The sequence below is a fragment of the Biomphalaria glabrata genome, chromosome 15, assembly GCF_947242115.1.
Source record: "Biomphalaria glabrata chromosome 15, xgBioGlab47.1, whole genome shotgun sequence".
Taxonomy (NCBI): domain Eukaryota; kingdom Metazoa; phylum Mollusca; class Gastropoda; family Planorbidae; genus Biomphalaria; species Biomphalaria glabrata.
Genome location: NC_074725.1, coordinates 28,939,449 through 28,964,837, shown reverse-complemented (window position 1 = coordinate 28,964,837; position 25,389 = coordinate 28,939,449). Strand labels below are relative to the sequence as shown.

The following is a 25,389-nucleotide window of genomic DNA, read 5'->3' as shown; positions in this document are numbered from 1 at the left end:
TATTTTGGAACTCAGCCTGTCTAATGTGAGAAATGAAGACATCAAAAACAGACATGGGACAGACTGTAAAAACAAAAGTACAAGCGTGCTACTTACATTAAAATATCTGTATCCATGAGACATGAGGACGGGTTGATCAATGACATGGCCTCATTCTCTTCCCTTGTGTTGGAATACATGTTTTTTGTGTTGCTCTCCCCTTCATGGTAACCTACATCACTGTTAATGCTGGAGTTGCTTCCCTTAAAGTTTTTTGAAAATATTTTGGAGCTGGAGTCTGGTGAATCTACAGAATGGAACAAATAAGGCTAGGTTACTCTACAGGTAAAATTGGCACACTCACTAGAATATTACTTGTTATCTTTCTTTGTTGTTATTTGTTTCTTTAGATAAAAAAAATACATTGATTAAAGTCAACTTAAGCAATGTAAAAGCTCTAATGATTGTGAATGGATACATACTTCAGCACGGTGGCTGAGTGGTTAAGCAGTTGGCTTCCAAATCTGCGGTCTTGGATTCAAATCTCTGTGAAGCCTGGGATTTTTAGTGCAACCCTGAGTCCAACCAACTCTAGTGGGTACCTGACATTAGTTGGGGAAAGTAAAGGCGGTTGGTCGTTGTGCTGGCCTCATGAATCCCTACTCATTAATTGTTGGCCATAGAAACAGATGACCTTAACATCATCTGCCCTATAGTCTGCAAGGTCTGAAAGGGGACTTTACTTTCTACATACTTCTATATAGTGAGGGAAAAATCGGACATTGTCAAATATAGGAATGCACAGGTTATGCTTGTAAGTCAGTTGTTATTTACAGTTTTTATTATCCGATTGTTCAAACTTTATTTTAAAAACATCTTCTTAATTAATATATGCAGATTTGTTTCTATTCATAACATTACTTTCTTGAACATGTTTTCTGTTTGATTTAGGAACTAAAATAATGAAGGAAAAAAAAGTTTAAATTCTTTTCCATATGGGGCAACTAGGGCCAAAAACTCAAGAGGATGTTTTGTAAATAATATAAAAGCCAACCATCTCTACTATTTCCAATTAATTATCCATTCATGAAATGCTTACTATTGCTACTAAGGGTGGCCTGCAGTCATTACAAATAGTAAAATATGTAACAAAGTTTCTTACTTTTTAATGTTCCGTCACCAACATCCATCTCGTCACTCTGTGTAACCTGAGATTCCCTCTGCAAGGCTTCAGCTTCATTCTGCATGGCCTGGGCTTCACTTGGTTTCTGGGAACAGCTGGTAAGCTTGATCTCCAGCTTGCCGTCTGGTGTGGACTTAAACTCCAGCATGAAGTCATCATCGTCCGAGGCCTGGGAGGAGTTCTCCGAGGCCGAGGACTGGATCTGCAGTTTACTTTTGAAGTTGGTGCTCAGGTTCTTGTCACTGGTGCGCCCTGATGTGGAGCTGGGACAGACAAGCTCCAATAGATCCTGATTCTCTTCTGAGGAGCCAGCTGAGCTGTTGTCGTCTATGTCAGGCTCCAAAAGGCTGGTCGACTGAAATAACACAAAACATGAATATAGATACATGTTAAAAAAGGAAAGGTTCACAGGGCAGATGATGTGAAGGCCATCTGTTTCTGTGGCCCACGGTTAATGAAGGTGTCATGTGGCCAGCACAACAACCAACCGCCTTTACTTTTCCCCAACTAATGTCCATTAGAGCTGGGCACCCAAAGATCCCAAAGATCTTCACCGGGATTTCAAAGCCAAGTGATATACCGCTCAGCTCCTGCCTGCTAGGATGTAATAATCTTTAATTCTAACAAAAAAAAAATGGCTTTGTCTGCTGCCGGTTTTGTTTTTCTTTTTATATAGAAATGTTTTAAGTAGACTGCCTATTTGATGATCAATCCACAATCCACTCTGTGGACCTTTTCTAAACTCAAACGAGCCTGGGTATCATAAAGTCGATGAATCAGAGCCACCTAATGCCCAAAGTACAAACTTCAGAGCCACCTAATGCCCAAAGTACAAACTTCAGAGCCACCTAATGCCCAAAGTACAAACTTCAGAGCCACCTAATGCCCAAAGTACAAACTTCAGAGCTACCTAATGCCCAAAGTACAAACTTCAGAGCCACCTAATGCCAAAAGTACAAACTTCAGAGCCACCTAATGCCAAAAGTACAAACTTCAGAGCCACCTAGTGCCCAAAGTACAAACTTCAGAGCCACCTAATGCCCAAAGTACAAACTAAGCCTTCTGTGAGAATGTACGTTGTTTATCTGACTCTCATGAATCACAAAGAACTAGCTAAAAAAACATGACAAAACTTCTCTGGTTCTGGTTGGCAATAATTTCATTATAATGTTTTTGATTTGAACTTCTATTCTAAGCTAACATCATTTAGTCAAGGTCAAGCCACTCCCCCCTTAGTCCGCCCCTATCCCCCATATTCCTATAAAATGTAAGGTTTGTGCACACAGGAGAAGAAGACAAGTGGCAATTTAGTTTGCAGCTAATTAACCAGCCAACTTCTCCAGTACATTATACTCTATAAATAGAAGCCTTTAAAAAAAAATAATAATAAAATTACGAGCTTTTAAATTGACCGCGTGCAACGTCGTTGCCTGATTGGTCAGCTGTTATTGTTAGTCCAGTGTTATAAAAGAGTTTAGTTTCCTAGGCGATCATTAGCTTCTTATGCAACAAGTTCTTCCCCCCCCCCCCCTGTCTTTCATAACGTGCACGCTCATTGATTGGTTGCGCCACGAGGCATCCAGCCTTGCCCTTGAAATATCCCGGTGCGACCAGACGACACCGAAAGTGTGTCACAATGAGGAGGAAGAAAAAAAAGTCTTTTAAAAATAAAAGGTGGGGGGGGGGGGGTGGCGATAATACATAACGTCCTTAGGAGAATTTACGTCACAGGGGGAAAAAAGACGGGGGGATAAAGTTACACAACTCACGTCACGAAGATCACTTTAAAAATGGAAAGTTTTGTCATCACTTTTGTTTACTTGGGCGGGAAAATGGAAAAGGCGAGTTCCATTAGTTTCACTCGCCTAAGACCTTTAAAATTATATCAGATGTTTTTGCAGAGGCGTTGTGGGGCCGTCGGGGCCTGACCTACATTCCCTCCCCCCACACACACACTATTTTTGTTTCCAATATCACGGTGTAAACGCTAGAATGTTTTGAGTTGTTTCATAATAAAAATGAAAAGCAAACCATAACTTAATTATTTGTAATTGTAGTCTTTAAAAAGGTAAATGAAAAATGCGCTGTACTGTTGCACAGGGAGCTGCAGGCTGACGACTAGCTTCACGGCTCTTCATCCGATTAAGAACAAAGCAACAGTCAAGATTAGCCAAGACTAATAAGGGCACGCGCCTTGGAGTGGGGCTAAGGCTCAACTGACAAGTGGAATCTCTATGTAATTAAGAAAATGCAGATCTGAGGTCAATTTAAAAAATACAGAGAGGGCTGTTTTGACTACTTGTGGTTACTCTCATGAAAATATTAGCTATGGCGTTCTCTTTAGTACAAGATAATATTTGTAAGCTCGCGTCAGAAGTTCTGAATCTACGACGTCTTATAGAATTCATCTTCTGTGTACCGTATAGCATTGGATGCAAACTCTGCTGCCTTGCGGCTATGTACAAACCTAGAAAAGGTTTCGGGGAGTCAACCCTGAGGAAAAATCAGGTGACCCTTAGGCAGCTTGCAGCACCCAGTGCTACACCCTGGCATTACATGGGGAGCCGCTGACCCCAAACTGTATCGGCACAAGAACTGCCATTCCTTTTCAGTTGCGTGGGGGGGGGGGGGATTTTAAATATAAGAAAATAAGGGAAATAAAATTAAATTGAAGCACTGCATTTCTTTCTTCATACAAAACACATGCTTTTAGATTTATTGACATTTATATTGAATGCTAGAAGACATAAAGGGCCCCCACAAAAATCAAGTAAAGACCCCCACGAAAAACATCCCATGGCCCCAACAAAAATCATGCCCAGGGCCTACACATTTACTAACAGCAGAGAAAAGGGGGAAAAGGGGGGGGGGGTTCTATGTTACAATTCCGTGTTGCCTTGCTTGGCATACACAGTAAAGTAAAAAAAAAAAAAAGCTCCCCCTTTCAGACCTTGCGATCTATAGGGCCAGATGATGTAAATTATTTAGGGCAGGAACCTTATTCGGGGTCTGCAAAAGATAGGGAAAGCGTTTTAAGTCAAAGTATTACAGGGCTGCAGATGAAAAGTTCAGCATGAAGTTGAAAGCCACGTTTGCCTTATATATATATATATTCCTAACAAGTTCCCCCCTCCCCCTTTTTTTTTCGTTCTCCTATGAATAAATCCAAAAGTCTAAATAAGAAAATGTTTTGAAGAAAAATACAATTCTTGCTGCTACGTGCGTGCGTGCGATTGTGTAGCAAAGAAGGTCCCCCCCCCCATCCCCCGGTACTGGTAGAACCAGATCTTGGTCTGTGTCTCTAGCACACGTCATCAATGGAGGACAGTCAGAACTCTTGTCGGCTGGGTCCTTGTCCTGCTGTCACTGACACAAAGCATTGATTTCTTAGCAGGACTCTATTGGCAATGACAGTTCAGCCCAGAGCCTGTAGCGGGGGGTAATGTATCAAGAGTTCCCCCCGATGACCAGGTGTTCAGCAATGACATTGGAAGATCAAGTGGGGAAACGGGGAGGATGTAATGGGAAAAAAAAAAGAACCTAATGCTTTCACGTGACCGAGATTTAACTAGATCGGGACCAAACGTTTATACCCATTTCAGACCTTGCGATCTATACGGCAGATGATGTATATGTCATCTGTTTCTGATGACCGACAGTTAACGAGGGCGTCATGTAGCCAGCACAACGGTCAGCCGCCATGACTTTCTCCGACTGATGTCAGGTACCCATTAGATTCGGGGTGGACTCAGGGTCGCCCTTTAAAAGGCCGAAATTTAGCATAACTGTCTTTACCGAGATTAGAACCTGGCAGGCCTCTTTCAAATCTGTAAATTACCAAATGAAATATTCACCCCACACACCCACCCCCCACACACACACCTACACATATATATATATATATCAACCAACAGAACGTCGACAGTGGGGCAGACCAAAAGTCCTCGTACTATACAAACTAATATTTCTGGATCATGTGGGACCGCGGATGGACATTCTCAGTTTGTATTAAAAACCCCCACAATAGCTGGACTCGGGTGCAGAAACTTTATCGCAATGAAACCCGCTTCACTTACCTCCCCTTTCCTTGTCGACTACACGGCTATAACAAAACCACTATTCAATAATACACTGCACAGAAAGTAGCCTCAAGCCGTATAGTGTTCTATGACATTGTATTGCAACAGCGTAGCAAATCTTTATCACAAAGCTTAGATAAAGTCACTCTGTCTGTCTGTCTGTCCGTCACAAATCTTGTACACGCTATCTCTCCCCACTTTCCAGTCTCGGATTAAGTTGATTCACTTTGTCTGTCTGTCTGTCACAAATCTTGTACACGCTATATCTCCCCACTTTCCAGTCTCGGATTAAGTTGATTCACTTTGTCTGTCTGTCACAAATCTTGTATACGCCATCTCCCCCCATTTTCCAGTCTCGGATTAAGTCGAGACTTTGCACAACTATTCTCTGCCCCTAAAAAAAACATGAATCAATTCAAAAAAATAATTAACATGTGTTCTGTATAAAACTAAATTAATTACCACTAATTGATTTACTAATTGTTAATTGTTTTTTAACAAATATTTTGCTTGTTTATGTTTTTACGTTTTAGGTAGGGGATAATTGGGAGGGGGGGTGAGTTCCCTTGGAGTATGTTCGCATTTTTAGTCGCATCTGGACCTCCCCCTTTCTCCTGGCCTTTTACTCCCCCCCCCCCCCCCAAAAAAAATACATCGGGTTGAGATCATTTTAAAATGTATCGGTGTAAGTACTGAAGCCACAGGCAAGAGAGTACCTGTGATTCTTGTATCAACTATAACGCTAGATTCTATAATCATACACACACGCTCACACAGACACACAACGCTCATTTGAGAATCACGGTTGAAACCAACACACAACAAAATGTATTCGCGCCTGCCAAGAGCGATGTTTAAAAACAAATTTTAAAAAATTTAAAAAACCCAGTTGCCTTATTTTAAAACTTAAAACTGTGTAGTGGCTAGTTTTCTTGTCGCAGCCGGAATAATCTGGACTCCTAGCCTGGTCTTAAGACAGCACGAGGCAAGTCTTGGCGTGACATTGGAAGAAATCAAGGTCACAGCGTCTCTCACTTCACAGACAAGCGACGGAGAGACACGGCTCGTCTAGAGAGAAATATTTCCAGAAAGAAGATGGCAGAAACGTAAAAAACTCGTAAGTCTAGATGGCGAACCACGACCCGCGGGCCAATTTCGTCCCGTTGAAAGGTTTCATCCAACCCTACACATGTTTTGTAATAATGAATTAAAAGTAGCAATTTCATTCACAATATAAAAAATGTAAGTATCCAATACGAGTTGAAATATTGGAGTAATATTGCGAATGTTAATTTTCACGTTTTACTTCTGCTGAGAACTGTTGCTTTGAAATTCGCCACAGCGAAGCAAACTCAATTTCGATGCATATTAAATGTTATTCAAACAAGCGACTGTCGAAACGGTGTTTGCTGTGCAGGTTTGTAAAACATTTCAAATATTTTAAAAAGTCGAATAAAAACAACAACTTACAGTTGATTCCGAATGTCCTGATTTTAAAGATTTGTGGACGTGGAAACACTTTTTTAATAAGTTTTTTAAAGACAAACCAAATGTGTTTTCTTAGCAATGAAATCGTGACCGTTTATAAGGATCATAATACTTTCTGTCATTGTACTTCTAAACACGAGTTTCGGGAATTGAAAAATAGTAATACTGTCTTTCTTTCGTGAGAATAATTAGTCTGCCAGAATAATTAGTCTGCGGAGCGTCAAATATTTGAAGATTCGGCATGGCTCTCGGATTTTTTGCATTTTGAGATCTTCTGCCACATAAAGTAATTAAATGTGGGGAGCATTGCTGAGAACAAAGTAAAGAATTTGTATATATAATTAGTTACTAAAGTAAATTATATTTGCTACTTACAAACCCCACTCCACCCACATTTTATTACTTGTGTGGATAAGTGCACTGTGTACGCCAGGAGAATGCGTGTGTGCAGTTCAGGCTGTAGGAAAACACTTACCTAGCTGTCTGGGAGTGGGGCGGGGCGTCACAGTGAAATGGTTGGAAAACACTACGCTAAATTTGAATCTAGTCTTCTTGGTGTTGGCATGTTGTGTATGTGGTTAGGAATTACTAGCGGTTTAAAGAAAGGGTTTAGTAACAAAAATCGCACCCCACCCCCACTTGAGTGTTTGGGCCTCGCCCTTGCGTTGTGCGTATATGTGTCTGTGAGTTTGTGTGATTTGAGCTGTAAAAATACAATGGGTGGAAACATTCAAGGTACATATATAAATGGTTCACCATACTCCTGTCAGCAATCACTAAAAAAAAGAGCCAGCATCAACTGACGAGCTTAAGCATCGCAAAGAGAAACGTGTTACTGTGAACCCATCGATCACCAATCAGCAGACGACACTAGGAAACCAATCGAACTCTGGGACACTGGCATTCAAGAGATGCAGCACGACTATTTTACCTACTCACAGGCACAACCCCCCCCCCCAACTGTAAGTAGTAAATCCCTTTCCGGTCGCGTAGACCTAAACACGCTTGTCTCCATATATCAAAAAATGCTCTGGTCATGACGAGGTCTCGCACGCAAACGAGACTAGTTCTACGTACCTTTGAATGGCGACATTAACGCTAGTGACGCACGCACCACACACACACACTAGTATTGTATGCTGCCCAAAACACGGTCGACCAACTCATTGAGGCAGGCAGCGTTTAACAACAATGGTAACTGGAGAAACGAGGTTCACTTTCACCTTTTACTGTAATTTAGTCTGTTGGACCGTTGGGGCACCACACAGGATCAGTTGACCGTCTTTCTCCATTTCTGACTGTCTTTTGGCTTGAATAGAATCTCTTTCAATGGCAGGCCCGTCCAGTCTTTTGTTATCCATTCATCGCTTTCTCTGTCTGCCTCTTCTTCTTTTTCCTGGTTAAATTCTTTGCATTTACCACGTCAGTTCTCTGCCGTCTTCAACACCACGCTACAAGAGGTAAACTATGCTAGCGATGGGCCAACTACGACCCGCGGGCCAATTTAAGCCCCGTGAAAGGTTGTATATTTTATAATAATAAATGTAAATTTAAAAAAAAACAACACTTCTATCGGTAATGTAAAAATATAAGTGTTTAATTCGAGACGGGCTTGTGATGTGAATTGTTATTTCTATAGCCTGCTCTACGCTACTGGTTGAGTCAGCTGACTTAACTTGCGCAAAAGCACGGGTGTATCAGCTAAGCTGCACGTTAACAAGTTATTCGAACCAACGACTATTACGTGGCTGTTTGTTTAGTTTACTGCGCATATTCCTAAAATATTTCTACCCTCAAATGTCGAAAACAAAACAGTTAATTCCGAATGTCTTTTTTTTTTTAAAAGACTACTGAACGACAAAGTTGTTGTTTTTTTTTAAACGCATTTACATTGTTACCATGGCCCTAATATGACGATATCTGGGACCACTTTAAAAGAGGAATATTCCAGACCTCATCTTAGCTCGACCGTGGAATGAACACTGGGATAGAACACTGCCTCCAGTGGGCTTCCACAGCACGTGCTAGCGCCGCTAACATTGCACGTGGAGAGGATGAATGAAAGGCTCATTAACCTGACCCATCCGCCACGACGTTCCTTATCAGTATAGTCCATCTCACAGATAGCGGCGGTACATCATAGGAAAAAGCAGGAACCCCGCGTGAGCTCAGCCTCCGGCCTTCTCATCGGGAGGAGGAACCCATGACGTTGGAATCGTGTCGCATGTAAACGGATATTATTAAATGATCATCTAGTTAATGAGGAGCCTCCAGACAGAGAGATCGTTGAAGAGCCATATCTCACTCATGGCCTCTGGGTAATATCTTTCCGTTGGTCGAAGGGTCATAAATAAGCTCAAGCTCGACCTTAATTGGACACTCACTGAGAGGCTACACTTTCTAAGAGCAACAAGTTCTATTCGCTGTTAAGAGTTATATAATAACTCGAGGGAATAAAAATAGTTTCTGGTCCTATAGATTTCACATTACATTCAAACAAACTATAACTCTCTTGAAACTAAAGTAAGCATGTCTGGATTTATTTATTTTTTTCGAGACAAACATCTATAAAAAAAAAAGCTAAGAAGATCCTCGAAATAAAGAATCACCCTTTGTGTCAGGATTTTGTGATTTTACCATCACAAAAGAGATGCAAGACACCGATAGCAAAGACAAACAGACACAAACATTCTTGTGTTCCCCTGGCAATCAAATCATTAAATAAGAACAATCTGGTATGAACTTTGTCACATGTAAATTATGAGTGAGTCTGGTGTGAATGTACACTTTGGTTTCTTATAGTTATAATGTTTTTTGTTTGGTGTAATGCACAAATTGTAAGACAAATTTCCATACGCACAATAAAGATTATTATTATTATTATTATTTGTTTATAACGGGGATGCCAAACTATGGCCTGCGGGCAACATCCGGCCCATTACGTTGTGCTATCAGGCCTCTCGAAACCCTTGCACACAGTTATGTAATTAAGCTGCAGAGGAGGTTAATGCTTAGCGCGGGCAAATATGTCGGGAATTAAATGCCCCCCCCAACCCCCTCCCCCTAAGACTACAAATGTTGTGCATCACTTGATTAAAATAAATAGGCCGAATACCCATTGAAATAAATGGCTTTGAAAAAAAAAAATAAACGTCCAAGAAATGATCTACGTGACATCCTGATACACTTACAATCTGCTAAACCTGGGCAACTTGTCTAGTTGGCATCACTATCAGTTAATTAATTATAGATCGCTAGCTTTTTTCAATTCGCTTTGTCCCCATTTTTTTTTTTTTGGTTAGTTTTTTTTTTACAAAGTAAAATATAAGCGTGTCCTCTCTCTCTATCTATCTCTAGATCTAACTCATTCCTGCCAGTGCTCTCCGGACTCATTCTGTCGTCATGTATCCCAAGAACCCCTGGGGATCTGTTGACAACAACCACTCGGATAAAAATAGACTTCCAAAGCGGGAGAGTTCACTCTAGCCAATCATGAGTGATGTTTTGCTCGCATGGATCAGACGCCTTACGTCAATGGGGCTGATGTGAAAATAGAAACACCGCTGGGAAGAAGCCTCTTCGGTGGTTCTCAGCCTCAATCAATGTCAATGTAGAACCAAGAGAATGTAGATACCACCTTTTTATTTTTAGAGGAACCCCCCCCCCAAAAAAAAAAAAGTTAACATAAAAAAAAAACACACACATGTAAATTTACACTGAGGAGAATTGGATGTGAAATAAATAAACTTTTGTTGAAATGAAGTAAGTAAAGTTTCCCTTTCAGACCTTGCGATCTATGGGGCAGATGATGTTAAGGTCATCTATTTCTATAGCCAAACGGTTAATGAGCAGAGTATCATGGGGCCAGCACAACGACCAACCGCCTTTACTTTCCCCAACTTAAGTTAGGTACCCATTAGAGTTGGGTCGACTCAGGGACGCCCTAAAAATCCTGAAATTCAAAATCCCAAGCCTTCACCGAGATTCAAACCCAGGACTTCAGGTTCGGAAGCTGAGCGCTCAACCACTCAGCCACCGCCCCCCTCCACCATGTTGAAATGAAGTAACCTTTTCAAATGTGTAAATCTGGTTGGGAAAAAAAAATTTCAAATACGTAGACCTGGTGGGGGAAAAAGGTCTGCTAGATTTATTTCATTTCATCTGAAGTTGAATTTGTTTATATTGTAATAAAAGTTATATTTAGTACTGTTCACAAAGAAGTTACTCAAGTCATTTCAAGTTTTATAAGTTAAAATATAATAGGCCTACAGTCCACAACTTATGGACTTATGAAGTGAAGGAAAACAGCATATGGTGTCAGAAGTGGGATCCATTAAGTGTTTTGTTGAAATTTTTAAAATCCCTGTCTCCACTAGGATTTGAACCTAGGACCCCTAGTTTCAAAGCCAAGCGCTTCACTACTCATCCACCACATCTCATTCTACACACATTGTTAAATTTCTGTTTATAGCTATGGCCCAGTCTTACTATTCATTGTAATTTTTTTTATTTCATCACAGTTGATATTTTGTTTTGTTTGTAAAATGTTTGACGTTTCGGATGTTCCTTCAGAGTTGAAGATAGTTTACTTCCTAGTCCAAACCTCCCGCAGGACGACGGGGGATGGGAGCGGACAGGGTTTGAACCCGACAGTCCAGCGCGCAAACCGCACGACCAGACAGCCATATGCAATGTTGCATGCAAAGAAAAAAGATGGACTTATAAATCATGTGCTGTGTTTTTGTTAGTATAGGCTGAAGATGAGAATCATTTTACTGAGAGACACAGCAGAGTTGTGAGTGTAGGACAATGTGGAGGGAAAAACTTAGGGACTGCTACTTACATATTCTTTGAAAATGAAAGAGATCAGCTGAGCCATGGCTATTGTCCACACCTCCTGCAAAGAAGAAATCAAGAAATTAGTGTGTTGACTGACCAGCAGCAGGTCTTCTGTGAGAACATTTCCTTTGAAAACACATCTACAATAACAAAATAATTATAGGCACAAAAGAATTTCGTTTCTAGTTTAAATCTTCAGCATTAGTTAAATAAAATTTAAAGTACAAGTACCTTGTGTTTGTGGTTGAGCATGGTGTAGATGACTTTGTCCAGTTCATTGATAAAAAAAGAGCTGAAATGAAGTTGACAACAAAGTCAACACAGATTCTGATATAGAAACTGATATAGAATACAATCAAGTCCCACTTTGTTTATCTAAACTGATATAGAACACAATCTAATCCTTGTTTATCTAAACTGATATAGAACACAATCTAATCCTTGTTTATCTAAACTGATATATAATATAGTTTTGTTCCTCTATGTTTAAATAACAGATATAGAATACAACTAAGTCATCCATTGAGCCCAAATTTTCAAAGGAAACCTATTTCTTTGTCTAAAATTGCCCCTTAAGTTTTAGGAATCTTTAAGCCAAATTATTTTTCATTAAAAGTTTAAACCTTAACTTAATCAATTAACAATAGAAAAAAAAAAGACAAATTATACTGATAAGAATGGAGAAAGATTGGTGCCCCAAAAGTCCAACAGACTAAGGTAAAAGTAAGAGAGTACCTGACACCCAGTATTCAAAGGGTTAAAAGTTAATTACACTTCAGCTAGGTCAAAACTAAATGCTGACATGTTGAGGTATTGGTGCACCTGACACCCAGTATTCAAAGGGTTAAAAGTTAATTACACTTTTTGGGAGGTTGAACTTAAACACTAACCTGATGAGGCACTGGTGCACTAGAGAGGCCTGGTGAGTATTACTAGCTCCGGGCTTAATGTGAACCAAGTTCCGAAGCAGCAGCAAGCAGTGGTTTAAACACTGGCAGTCAGCTGGTTCTAAAGTTTCCTAAAATGGAATGATGGGAATGAAGGGCATTTGAGATGAACATGATGCTGTATAAAGTGTTTTATCTTTTCTCAGCTTTGTGCTCTAGAAGCACTACATTAGGTAGCACAACAGAAAAGTATTTCAATAAAACTGAGATACATCGAGACCATTCGTTACAGATGGGCTCAACACTGGCCTGCAGCGTCACAACCTGTGGGCAGTTTAAACCAATAGCTCGCTGCCATGCCGTTCAGACATGTAACGTGGCAATGAGCTATTGGTCTAACTGCCAACAGGTTGTGACGTTGCAGGTTTGTGTTCAAGCCTTCTATAATGGTTGGTCTCAGATACACTTAAATTCTGTTACATCATCAAGCTATGTTGATTGAATTAAAAAGAATTGAACATATTCAGATTTATAAAACTCATTTATATGTTTGCATGACTTTATTTATGACATTTGGATTACCACTAAGTTTTTATTTTCCCAGAAATTTTGTATTAAACCTTGACTGCTCAACAGTATTACATGGTCTGGATGAGGATGCGTTAACCTGTTAGTCTTGTGTGTTAGTGTAAGTGAAAGTATAAGCTGAACAAACCACATAGAAATAAAACAAATAAAAAAATAACTATGCACAAAGGACCTGAGTGGAAATGTCTGTTTAAAGGAGACAAAAAGGACAATGTGGTGCAGAGAAGTATACGTAGAGGGTCTTGCTGAGGTGCTCAGCCTTTGGCCTTGCCTCGAGCCCAAATGTCTTAGGATAAGGGCCTCTAGAAAAAAACAACAACAGGTGAAACAAATTTGCTTCTGCTTGCATATCAGACAGAAAGATTGCTTTTGTTTTCAGAGGGGAACTTCCAGTGGCTTAGAGTTGCAAGAGGCCTTGTCTCAACTCTAATGACAGTCAAAACATTTGGTGACAGACAGATGCGTAGCTATGATGGGGGGATTGGGGGGGGGGGAGAATTTGAAAATCCCCCCCTGCCCCCACTTGAGGGGCGCCCCCCATTTGAGTGTTTGAAATTATTTTTTTTACATTAAATATTACACCGTTATCTCATGTCATGATGTCGAATGACAAAAAGCAGGGGCCCCTAAAGAGGTCAAGCCCCCCCCTCCCCCGGGCCCCCAAAGGATGGCAAATTCCTAGCTATGCCACTGGTGATAGATATAGTTGAAGTGTCTATAATTATTAGTATGAATTTATTCTTGGGCTTATCCAAAGTATAAGTAACCAATATGGACTTACTTTCTTCAATATGTCTTTCATGTTAGCACTGAGTGCTTTGAGAAAGTCTAGGTCAGTGCATTGGTTCTTTGTGGTACTTATGAGATTATTCACTTCATTAGCATAAGTGTCATTCATATAAGGTGTGTAGATACACATATCTAGAGGCAGTGTCAGGTTAGCCATCAACCTAGAGACAATAAACAAGAGGTCAAGTTAAGCCTTAAACCTAACCACGATTTAAAAAAAGAGTTCAAGCTTTGTCTTCAACATAGAAATAATAAACCAGTGATTATTGGCAGAAGAAGGATGGCTGCCTGGTCGTGCGGTTTGCACGCTGGAGTGTCGTTCAGATTTATCGATGGTCCCGGGTTCAAACCCTGCCCGCTCCCATCCCCCGTCGTAGTGCGGGAGGTTTGGACTAGGAAGTAATTATCTTCAACTCTGAAGGAACATCCGAAACATGTAAAACAAACAAACATTTTACAAGATCATATGACTTCAAAAGCTAAGTAGTTGGAGTTTTTTTAAGTTTAAGATTCAAAGTGGTAATGTATGACCAACAAAACAAAACAAAAATTAACATTTACATTCGTTGATGTCAGGTATTCTTTTAGAGTTAAATGCAAGCAGGGATTGGTGCCTGGTCATGAGGTATGTGCTCAGAAACTGTTGTTCTGATGGTTCCAGTTTAAAGCCAAACCGCTACCATCTCCTGCCATCCCAATGAGCAAAAGACATAATAATCTTCATATCCGAAGGAATTTTTAAGCTTATAAAACAAAACAAAAAGAAGTTCCACATAATGTCTTTTGTCTTGAGTAAAAAAATCTTCAGCCGTATTGGAACCTGAGGTTAATTACTTAAGAAGAGAAAGGTGGTATGTCCTTGTGCTGGCGATATGAGAGCCTCATTAACCTTGGTCAACAGAAACAGATGGAGGTGTGTTGGCTGAGAGGTAAAGGAGTCCTGGTTTCAAATCCTTGTGAAGACTCGGATTTTTACTTTTGGGCGCTTTGAGTCCACCCAGCTTTAATGAGTACCTGACATAAGTTGGGGAAAAGTAAAGGCGGTTGGTCATTGTGCTGGTCACCAGACAACCCTTAAACCATCGTTCACAGAAAAAGATGACCTTTACATCATCTGCCCAGGAGATTGGAAGGTCTGAAAGGGGGAACTGAATGAAACAGATGACTTTACATCATCTGCCCTATAGACTGCATGCTCTGAAACAGGAACTTTATTTTGTTTAGTTTTTTAAATAAATTGTTATCTTTCATGCTTAAATTCTTTTAACCTCAATAAAAATCTCCACCAGCATGGGTTAGCTGAGATTTTTAAAAAAGCAGAGACTATTTTAACACTAATTTTAACAAAACCTTTTTTTTTCCCAAAAAAAAACAAGAACTCACCTAACAATTTTTCCAAATATTTCGTCATCATTGCAAACTTTCATCAAAGGCAAAAGATCCTGCAAATAGCAAACACAAAAATGTCATTTTATTTAATGAGAATAGGGTTTTATTTAAAGACTGTGTGTTTGAACCATTAATTTAAAAAAATAATAATAATACTAATACCCTTCCCAGAGCACTTTTCTATTTGAAGCTTTATTTAAATAAAAAAACAAATTTCAAAATATTACAACTGTAGAAGTTCCTTGAAGTATGTATGTCAAGGTCTTTGGGGTCAAATATGTCAAACAGTTTTCTGTGAACTACTTAGACCCAGCAGATTTTTTTTTTTTAATTTAGAAAACAGAAAGAAAAATTACTTTGTTTTATTTTTTAAATGAATTGTTAATTTCAAGTCTACAATCGTTATTTTATTTTTTTAATGTAAACAAAAATTTTTTTAAAATGGTCGTCGAAAAATGTTATCATGTGTGTAATTACTAAGTATCGGTGAGTATTTCTCGAAGGCGTATATGGAATGGTTGCCCCTGACTTTATACCCAAAGAAATAAACACAGAAAAAGAACAATAATTAACCCACATAGTCCAAAAAAAGAAACAGCAAACAAGCTGACACCACATATCAGTATCCCAGACATTTGTTGATTCACAGACCGAGTACATAGAAAACCTAGTGCTGTGAGACCAGTGGCCAGACAAGCCTCATGTAGGGCTTCATACCGCCCACAGAGAAAATAAAAGGAATATTTGTTTTGACTACCACGAATCTGTAATTATTTATGAAAAATAACACAAAATTGTATGACTTTTAGAAAACAAAAAAAAATTTTTTGAAGCTTTGAAGCTCCTTACAAATGCAACTCTTATGGAGATGATACTGTAAAAACAAAATACTTATAAAATATGTATTCCATTTGTGACATCTTGATTTAGAGGACAGGTGAAGAAATGTAAATGATAATAGCCATTCTGATGACTACATAATGCAAGTGATAGATAGACCCCCTTTGAACATCTATATCAGTGATTCCCAAAGTGGTCTATATAGACCCCCAGGGGTCTACGAGGACTTCCAAGGGGTCTATGGAAGTGAAAAAATAAATTGGGCGTCTATGGCCTGTTCATGGGGGTCTACGAAGGCGGATCTCATTGAAGCATGTCCATTCATGAAATTGACTCGTTCACACATGATTTGTACCTTAGTTAATCCTTTGAATTTCAACCCTGTTAGTGGAATGATTTTTTTTTATTTAAAGATTTTAATGTATTATTTTAAATACCTTAATTGTGTCTACATGAAAGTAATCATTTACATGGCCAAGTCTATAAAATAAAATGTTGACCGTAAATTTGTTGGTTATTAAAAATTTGGCTTCATTCTTTCTTTGTTGAACAACTATTGCATTTGTTCTTTATTTTTATGTAACAAAGTTTGAAGCTATGTCGCTATGAAACCATCGAAGCTGGAACATCGAGAAAAGTCAACATGAAATAAAATAGATTAAGATTTGAAATACTTTTGAAAACTTTTAAATTCAGAATTAAGCCACAGTAGAAAAATGTTGATTAAACATCATAGAAGAGAATAGGTTTGTGAGCGTCTTACAATATATTTACTTAGGCTTAAATCAAACTCTAAAAAACTGCACACTATAAGCAAAATATTGACTTTGCCAACCATTGAAGAGGTTTTACAATCTGTTTTACACAATCCTATATCTGATATCATTAAAAATTCCTCTAACCAACAATAACAGTTCAAAGGTGTAATGAGTTTTGGACAATGGATGGTTATCGTGTTATTACGATTTACTTTTTTAAAAAGCTGGACTAGTTAACCTTGCCTGATAATGTAGTGGTATTATTATATTTTTGTTATGAATCAAGAAATTCATAAAGAATTGCTTTTTGCCTGAAATTTTGATCAATTGCTCCTTCACACTGAAGTATGATAGTTTTCAAAAGGCTTATCTTTGACACTATTTTTTCTCAGTTCTTGGTTGCTAAGATCCTATTTTAAAACACAGACATTAAAAGGGAATCGGACATAGTCTATTTCACAAACTTGTTTCATAAATTGAATGAGGTTAACTTGCAGCTACAATGTGACACAAACTTGTTTCATAAATTGAATGAGGTTAACTTGCAGCTACAATGTGATAACCTAAATTTGATGAACACGAAGGCATAATCTCAGTGTTTTATGTGAGGATTAAATTAATGAAGCATACAATGACAATGATAAATTTTCTTACTTTCCAAATTTAAATCAGTCAGACATCATCTAATCGAGAAGATAGAATGTTAACCCGAACTAAATTGAAGCCCAAGATTGACATTTTATTATCAAAGCTGCCCACCAATAGGCGTTTTTTTGTTGTTGTTGTTGCTTAGTTACTTCTTGTAATGCATATTAAATTTTATTTTGCTTTGAATGTCATCAATAAATATATGCGCATAGTAATCAGTGAGAAAAGCACATCTGAAGTTAATGAATTTTCAAAAAAATGCTGGGGGGTCTACCGAAAACTTAAAAACATGGCAAGGGGTCTACGAGACAAAAAAGTTTGGGAACCACTGATCTATATGTACTGTTAGGATGTTATGGACTGTGTGTGTGTGTTTCTATGGTGACAGTGAGACAATATTGTAAAAATTGGTTGTGAATGATGGTGGCATTGTCAGGACAAAAGTCTAGTACATTTATTTTATCTAGTATCAACATGATTTTGTCTGTATTATAATAAAATTTATATTTAGTTTTGTTCACAAAGTCATATCAAGTTTTATTAGTTGAGATATAATACATATACAGCTAAATGTTATACAGCTAAGTTATTAAAAATAAGGTCCATTCGTAGCTCAAATAGTAGAAATAGTAAAAATTTATATAATTTAATAAAAATATGTTGTAAATATTGTATATTCACAATTACTTTGCCCTATCTCAAGTTTTCTTAGTTTTTGAGAAGTATTTGTAAAATGCATAAGACTGACCTTTTCCACCACCTGCTCAATGGACATGCGTCTTCTAACTTCAAGTGTGGTTTTATCTTCATTCAGTAAAGCATCAATCATCTCCTCAAGAACTTCTGAAAAAACAAAAAAAAAAGTCAAACATTTAGTAAAACTTCATTTACATTGTAAACAAACAAGTCAAATCTTTAGTAAGACTTCATTTACATTGTAAACAAATAAGTCAAATCTTTAGTAAGACTTCATTTACATTGTAAACAAATAAGTCAAATCTTTAGTAAGACTTCATTTACATTGTAAACAAATGTCAAATCTTTAGTAAGACTTCATTTACATTGTCAACAAATAAGTCAAATCTTTAGTAAGACTTCATTTACATTGTCAACAAATGTCAAATCGTTAGTAAGACTTCATTTACAATGTAAACAAATAAGTCAAATCTTTAGTAAGACTTCATTTACATTGTAAACAAATAAAATCAAGTTTCAAAATAGTGTAGTTGAAAAACTATAACATGGGCTGAAAGTTATTACATCTACCTGTCAAATATACAAACTTGCTTGGAGTTTCCTGAGTTAAACTAGAGTTAAACTAGGGTTAAACTAGTGTTTACAGTGTATGCAGACTAGTTAAAATAATCCCAACTCTGCTCACAGTAAATAACTTCCAAATGATGAAACAAACGGCACAGAGATTTGTTCTTAAACCAAAAAAAAGGAGATCTGAGCCAGAGTCCGCCTGTCAGTTGAGTTTAGAACAATGACAACAAGCAGGATGAAGACACACAAATGCTGAGGCATCAGGGGCAGAAGAAAAAAAGCTGTACATGTGCAAACTAAAGATGTATGGAATACAATCTATGAATGAAAAAAATGTGTGACTCAATTCAAGAGAATAAAACAATTACAAGTATTTTTTTTACTTAAAAGCCCTTTAAAACTGTGAAAGAAAATTAAATTACTTTTGTTATTAGACCAAAGTGAAATCAAACCTGATATGATGAGTCAAACAGCAATATCGATACATTTTATAGACTCTTGTATTCAGTGGCGTAGCTAGGAATTTTGCCATCATTTGGGGGACCCTGCATCTTGTGTAACATTTAATATTTAATGTAAAAAACACTAATTTGGGCCAGGGGAATTTTCAAATTCTTCCCTCCCCTCTCTAGCTACACCTCTGCTTGTATTAAATGTCTACTTTGTGGGCTTAGTGGCTAAGTGCTTGACCTCTAGCCCGCGGGGGGGGTCTTCAAATTCCGGTGAAGATTGAGCTTTTGAGCCTTGTGGTTTTAAGAGCAGCCCAGAGCCCAGCCAACTGTAATGGGTACTTGCTAAGCATTGGGGAAGTAAAGACGGTTGGTCGTTTTGTTGGCCACGTGACACCGTCGTTAACTCTCAAAATAGAACCAACGAAACAGATGCGGCACGGAATATTGTCACGTAGAAGGAATCTTTTACTTAATATGTCTAGGTTGTAAGAATATATATAAACTAATTAATACAGAACCAAATAGGGCAAGGTCCAACAGCCAGCCAACCAAATAGGGTAAGGTCAAATGTGTGACGTCAGACAGAAATAAAAATCAAATATAAATTGAAAAAGATAAATATCAATATTTAAGTCTTTTGCCTAGTTAACAAATGGAACCAGATTTTAAAGCTATCTTGTATTCTTCGGTCCGTCAAACTGTCGAGTATTTTAGACAAACGCATGAATTAGTCCTGGAACAAAAGTTCCCCAACAAATGTCAGGTACCCATTAGGGCTGGGTGGGCTCACTCTAAGGATCCCTAAATTAAAAATCGTAGTCTTCACCAGGATTCCAACCCGAACATCCTGCTCAGAAGCCAAGCGCTTTACCACTCAGCCACCACAACTCCATAGTTACGCATGGAATTAGATAATTATCAAATATAAAGAAATGTTTTTAAAGTGCAAAAAGAAAACAAAAAAAAATAGATTTGATCTATTTGACTACATTAATTTAATGAAAAAATAAGGGTCAATCTCTCTATATATATTTATATATATTCTATGTATATCTATCTACATATTTATATTTAAAAACTGTGTCTTTATTGACCTAAATATATCAATACAAGTTTTAAAGTAATTTTTTTTTAAAAAGCACACTTACAATTAGCATTCAGTCTAGAAGGTACACTCTAAGTAAGATCTGTATATTTCAGAGTCAATTGACAGATATACCTGGCTACTGATCCATTAAACTCTAGTAAAAGCTTGCGCCAAAAAAAGAGAGAGAGAGAGAGAAAGTCACTGTCCATTAGTGCTTTGGCTCCAAACACTGAGTTCTCAGAAGGAGGTCGTCGTAGGATGGTGGGTCCGTTTATTATTCATAAGTAGTTTACTTTCACGAGTTTATTAGGTACAGAACAACATGACCTGTCTTTAATTTATACTGTGAGCAGTCACTGTCTATGGACATAAAGCAATGTAATGTCTGTTCTTAGCCGCACTTCTTTCAGAAGATCCCGGGTTCGAATCCTGGTGTAGACTCGAATTTTTCAACTTCGGGATCTCTGGGCACCTCTGAGTCCACCCAGATCTAATGATACCTGACATTAGTTAGGGGAAAGTAAAGGCGGTTAGTCGTTGTGCTGGCCACATGACACCCTCGTTAACCGTGGGCCACAGAAACAGATGACCTTTACTTACTGTACTTCAGCACTGCACTAAGTCTACACTAACAGTGCGGCTGAGTATTTGTAAAGCCCTTGGCTATCTACCGCGTTATTACTATCCGGGGTACAGAATTAATGGCAGTGTCGCTAAGCTTCTTCTTTTAATTATACGATAATTGTATGCACTTTTTAATCAATGCAGAATCTTTTCTTCTTCGTTCTCATTTTACATGTCGGGGGGGGGGGGGGGGGAGGGTTCAGATCAGTAATCCTATATCTGAGATAAACCGCGCAGTGGTTTCCAGATCAGGCAGTTCTCCGTATAGTTTTTGTTCCATGAGAGGGTTTTGGGGGCGGCTAGAGTCTTGTTCGGGACTGTTGATAAAGTAAATGCAGGATCAACTTTTCTAAGAGTTCCGTTTACAGCTCATACTGGATTTGGTTGGCAACATTTGACCTTCAATGTAGCGTCCTTGTGTTATGGAGTGTGTGTGTTCATGTGTTTCTATGGCGACGGCGGGAAGAAGCTAGAGATAGGTTCTGAATGATGCAAGATAGGTGGCATTGTCGTCATTGGTCTTAGTTGGGCGAGACGACCCCCAGAACGTGAGACTGGAAGGTTTTATTATTGTAGTGTGTTAGATGATCTTGTCTTTAAAAAAAAAAAGTATCACTAAAGTGTACATTTGTTCTATCTCATATCAACTTGATTTTGTCTATATTATCCTAAACTTTATATTTAGTTGTGTTCACAAGGAAGTTAGTTATTCAAGCTATTTGAAGCTTTATTATTAACATTACGCCTACAGCGGTTTAGTTGTCTACCAGCAGTTTGGTGCTACAAGTCAACGACCGCCAACAACACCCTGACATTGTTTAGTTTATCGTGAACCCCCCTCCCCCACATTATCGACAATCTTATAATTTGTCATTGTGTATAGATCGATAACCAATTCTTTTGATTTTAAATATAGAAAAGTTATTTCCCTGCTGTTGAAAGACGTCAATGATAGCCTTTCCGATACTCTTTCTTTGTAGACAAAGGCGATGTGACGTGAGCAAATTTAATTAGAAAGGAACGGAGTCATCTGTCGGGCTCCGGATGCGCCCGGAGCAAAGTCTTCTATGGTAGCTCGCGACCGGCGAAGAGTGGTTCTCAAGTGGGAAACGGTTAGGAACCGCGACTCTAAAGACCATAGAGGAGTTGTCGAAGATAAAATAAGTGAATGTAAAACAGGCGAAGAGTGGTTCTCAAGTGGGAAACGGTTAGGAACCGCGACTCTAAAGACCATAGAGGAGTTGTCGAAGATAAAATAAGTGAATGTAAAACAGGCGAAGAGTGGTCCTCAAGTGAGAGATGGTTGGGAACCGCGACTCTAAAGACCATAGAGGAGTTGTCGAAGATAAAATAAGTGAATGTAAAACAGGCGAAGAGTGGTCCTCAAGTGGGAGACGGTTGGGAACCGCAACTCTAAAGACCATAGAGGAGTTGTCGAAGATAAACTAAGTGAATACAAAACTTCTTGAAATGTCGCTAACAAAAAACAACAAGCAATGAAAAAAAAATACTTTTTAAAACAAAGCTTATTTAAGGTAAAGAAACGCCAATTACTGCCATTTATCTGAAAATTACAGGGTTTAGCTCCCTTTCTGCTATATGAAACTAAATTAATTAATTCATACTAAATGATTAACTAATTGGTTAATTTTTTTGATTGATTCGTGTATTATCGTGGGCTATGAATAATTTTTAGAAAATTCAACTTGATCTGAGAATGGGAAGTGGGAGATAAAGACATGCCAAAACGTAATAAAAGGATTAAATCCATAAATACATCCAAATTACAACCGTTCTAGTAAATAATTGTAAACTGGTGTCTTTTTTTGTGATAATTGTATTTATTTTTTACAAAGCTTAAATCAACTCACTCTGTCTGTCTGTCTGTATTGTAAAAAGATTGTACGCGTTATTTCTCCCACACCCAACCTCGGATTAAGCTGAAATTTTGCACAATTATTTCTTTCAACTGACAACAAAAGAATCAATTTTAACAAAAAACAATTATTTAATTAACTATTGCTATTAATTATTTTGTTTGGTATCTTAAAAAAGGGAAAGAAATCGTACTTGACAGATGTGGTGGCCTGAGTTGAAATAGTCCGTCCCCTTGAGGACTCCTGAGACCTGAGTGAACATTTTGTTTATGCATTTAAAAGAACGATCGTGTAAACATTCACCAAGATAACCCCCCCTTTCTTTTTTTTCTCCCCCCCCCTTTTCATAACTATCCAGACACGTAACAGGATCAAAGTACATCGATAAGGCTAAACAAAAACAACTGGTCAAAACTATTTCTAATCGCACAGATTTATTCTGTCTAGGTAAATCGTGCATTTAATACATGACTGATCCAAAATAATGGATACAATGATGCTAAATATAAGCTTCGATTTTTTTTTTTAAAGCATTTCGAATGTTTTTTCTTGTGTCATTTCGACCTCGCCAATTGAGGATTTAAACATTGAATTAAAACAAAACAAAACAAAAATGTGTGAACAAAGTGACGGAGAAAGAATGGGCAAGAGGGAGAACGTCACTGAGTGATAGAAGGGCCTGTCTAGATAAGAGACTGTGGCCCTGGCAAAAGACAGAAGAATAGTGACGACAATGCCACCTGTGATGATGCCTATTTGTCTTATAGTCAATTGATGCCTCTCTGATTCCGACAGACTACTCTGCAGATGTCTGGGTTTCTTGTGCGGGTGTATTTCAATGCGATGAACCAACAAGCTAACAGACACATCTAGTTTTAACACGTAAAAAGACGAGTCCAAACACAGCCTAGCAGTTCGGATGAAAGGTTTAATCCAATGAAAGGCCACAGTGGATGTCTCTGTCAATAAATACGTCTTACCCTTACGAGATCCTATCACCAACTGATTTTATGTCTCTTAAGTAGCCTCTAACCCACCTAAGTCATAACGTCACTAGTCGCGTTCAAAGTCCGTCAATTATGGTGCGTCTTTAATGAACTAAAAATACTAACTACGTGTCTAACACGCCTATGTTGCATCATTCACAACAAATCGCTAACCTCTTTCAGCCGTCACCATACAAAAATACACAAACATTCCATAACAGTGCCACAACAAACATACACAAACATTCCATAACAATGCCCCAACAAACATACACAAACATTCCATAACAGTGCCCCAACGGTCCAAGAGACACCGAAGAGCAAGGCTAAATCAAATAACAGATTTGAACAATTCCAGAGATCGGTAACCAGTCAAGATACATAAATTAGGATCATATGCATGTAAATATTTATTTGCTGTTACCTTCTTCTAAAGAACAATACAGCCGCGTACAGAACAGCACAATCTATATGGAGCTTGTGTTGCGATCATACAATCCTGCGCAACTCAACAGTAAGCTAGTTTTCAACAACCACAGCCTGAAACGTCTGCTAACACAAGAAGGAAGCTTTCCGGATACTCCATCCTTAAAACAAGTTCTAGACGTCGAAAAGGAAAAAAAATTGGCAAATACCAGATAATCGCTATCTTTCCGACAGCCACCGACCCAGCACCATCAAACTGTCAACTGTAGTAAGGAATACAGGTAGGGAGAGAGAGGGGGGGAATATTTACCAAATCAATGTGGTGGGAGTTTGTTTCTGTTGTTTTTTTGTTTTTTTTTATCTCCTGAACACTGTCGACGTTCGATCGCGAGGGGAGCTCATCTGGAAAGAATGCAGAATTAGGAGAAGAGTGCTTAGACATTGCAACATTGCACGCAAACAGTTCTTTGGCTCCGTAGATCGCCGTAAGGGAATGTTCAATGCTGAAACTGTTTCCAAGACAACACGTGAGATCACTGATACTCGGTACAGTGTAAGTCATTAAGAGCCACTGAAGAGTACCATCAGAGGTAATGGTGCGTGTTTTATCCGCCCAAATCAACTATCATTGACGATGCACCTAGAAGTAACATAAAAAAAAAAAGAAGTTTGTTTGCTTTTTTAAGACAATGCCTCCTTTAAGAAGCTGATACATTTTAGTAAGAGCGATTATTATGCTCTTAATAAAAGGAATGCTATATTTTTAAATAATGTGTTTTTTTAATAGAGGCGCTCTAACGATCCTGAAATTTAAATCCCAGTCTTCACCAGGATTCAAACCTGAGACCTACGGTTCGGATACCAAGCGCTTTACCATTCTAACACCGCGCCTCCTATCCTCAACTGTGTTCGTCCTAAAAAAAACTGAACTACATAAATTTTTTAAAAAAAGGGACTATGAACAACAAATGTAGTTTTTCCAGTAATATAACATTGACTAATCCACCAAAATGCACACCACTGCATATTAGAATAACCCAGTACAATAAGTACACAACTCCAAATAAAATTGAACACAGAAATGTAACTAAAAAGATACAATAAAAAAAAATACTAACTGAATAACTTCTACGTTAGAGAAATATCTCTAAGCATGGATGCATTTTATTTTCTATTTTCTATTATTTTCTATATATTTTCTATG

The 25,389-nt window shown here is 38.2% G+C and overlaps 1 protein-coding gene across 5 annotated transcripts in view; it reads right to left on the bottom strand.

The window, feature by feature from the left end:
* LOC106050768 (protein timeless-like) overlaps positions 1-25,389 on the bottom strand; it is a 59,973-nt gene that overhangs the window by 17,748 nt on the left and 16,836 nt on the right. For 4 of the 5 annotated variants that reach the window (XM_056011850.1, XM_056011849.1, XM_056011851.1 and 1 more), the window contains exons 3-10: positions 18,216-18,310; positions 15,216-15,274; positions 13,825-13,993; positions 12,459-12,586; positions 11,800-11,860; positions 11,573-11,626; positions 1,142-1,517; positions 97-286 (exon numbers count right to left, since the gene is read on the bottom strand). In XM_056011850.1, the coding sequence (XP_055867825.1) occupies positions 97-286; positions 1,142-1,517; positions 11,573-11,626; positions 11,800-11,860; positions 12,459-12,586; positions 13,825-13,993; positions 15,216-15,274; positions 18,216-18,310 (1,132 nt within the window). Of the gene's footprint in view, positions 1-96; positions 287-1,141; positions 1,518-11,572; positions 11,627-11,799; positions 11,861-12,458; positions 12,587-13,824; positions 13,994-15,215; positions 15,275-18,215; positions 18,311-24,183; positions 24,324-25,389 lie in introns of those variants that run through there. The other variant, XM_056011852.1, reaches the window with a different exon arrangement.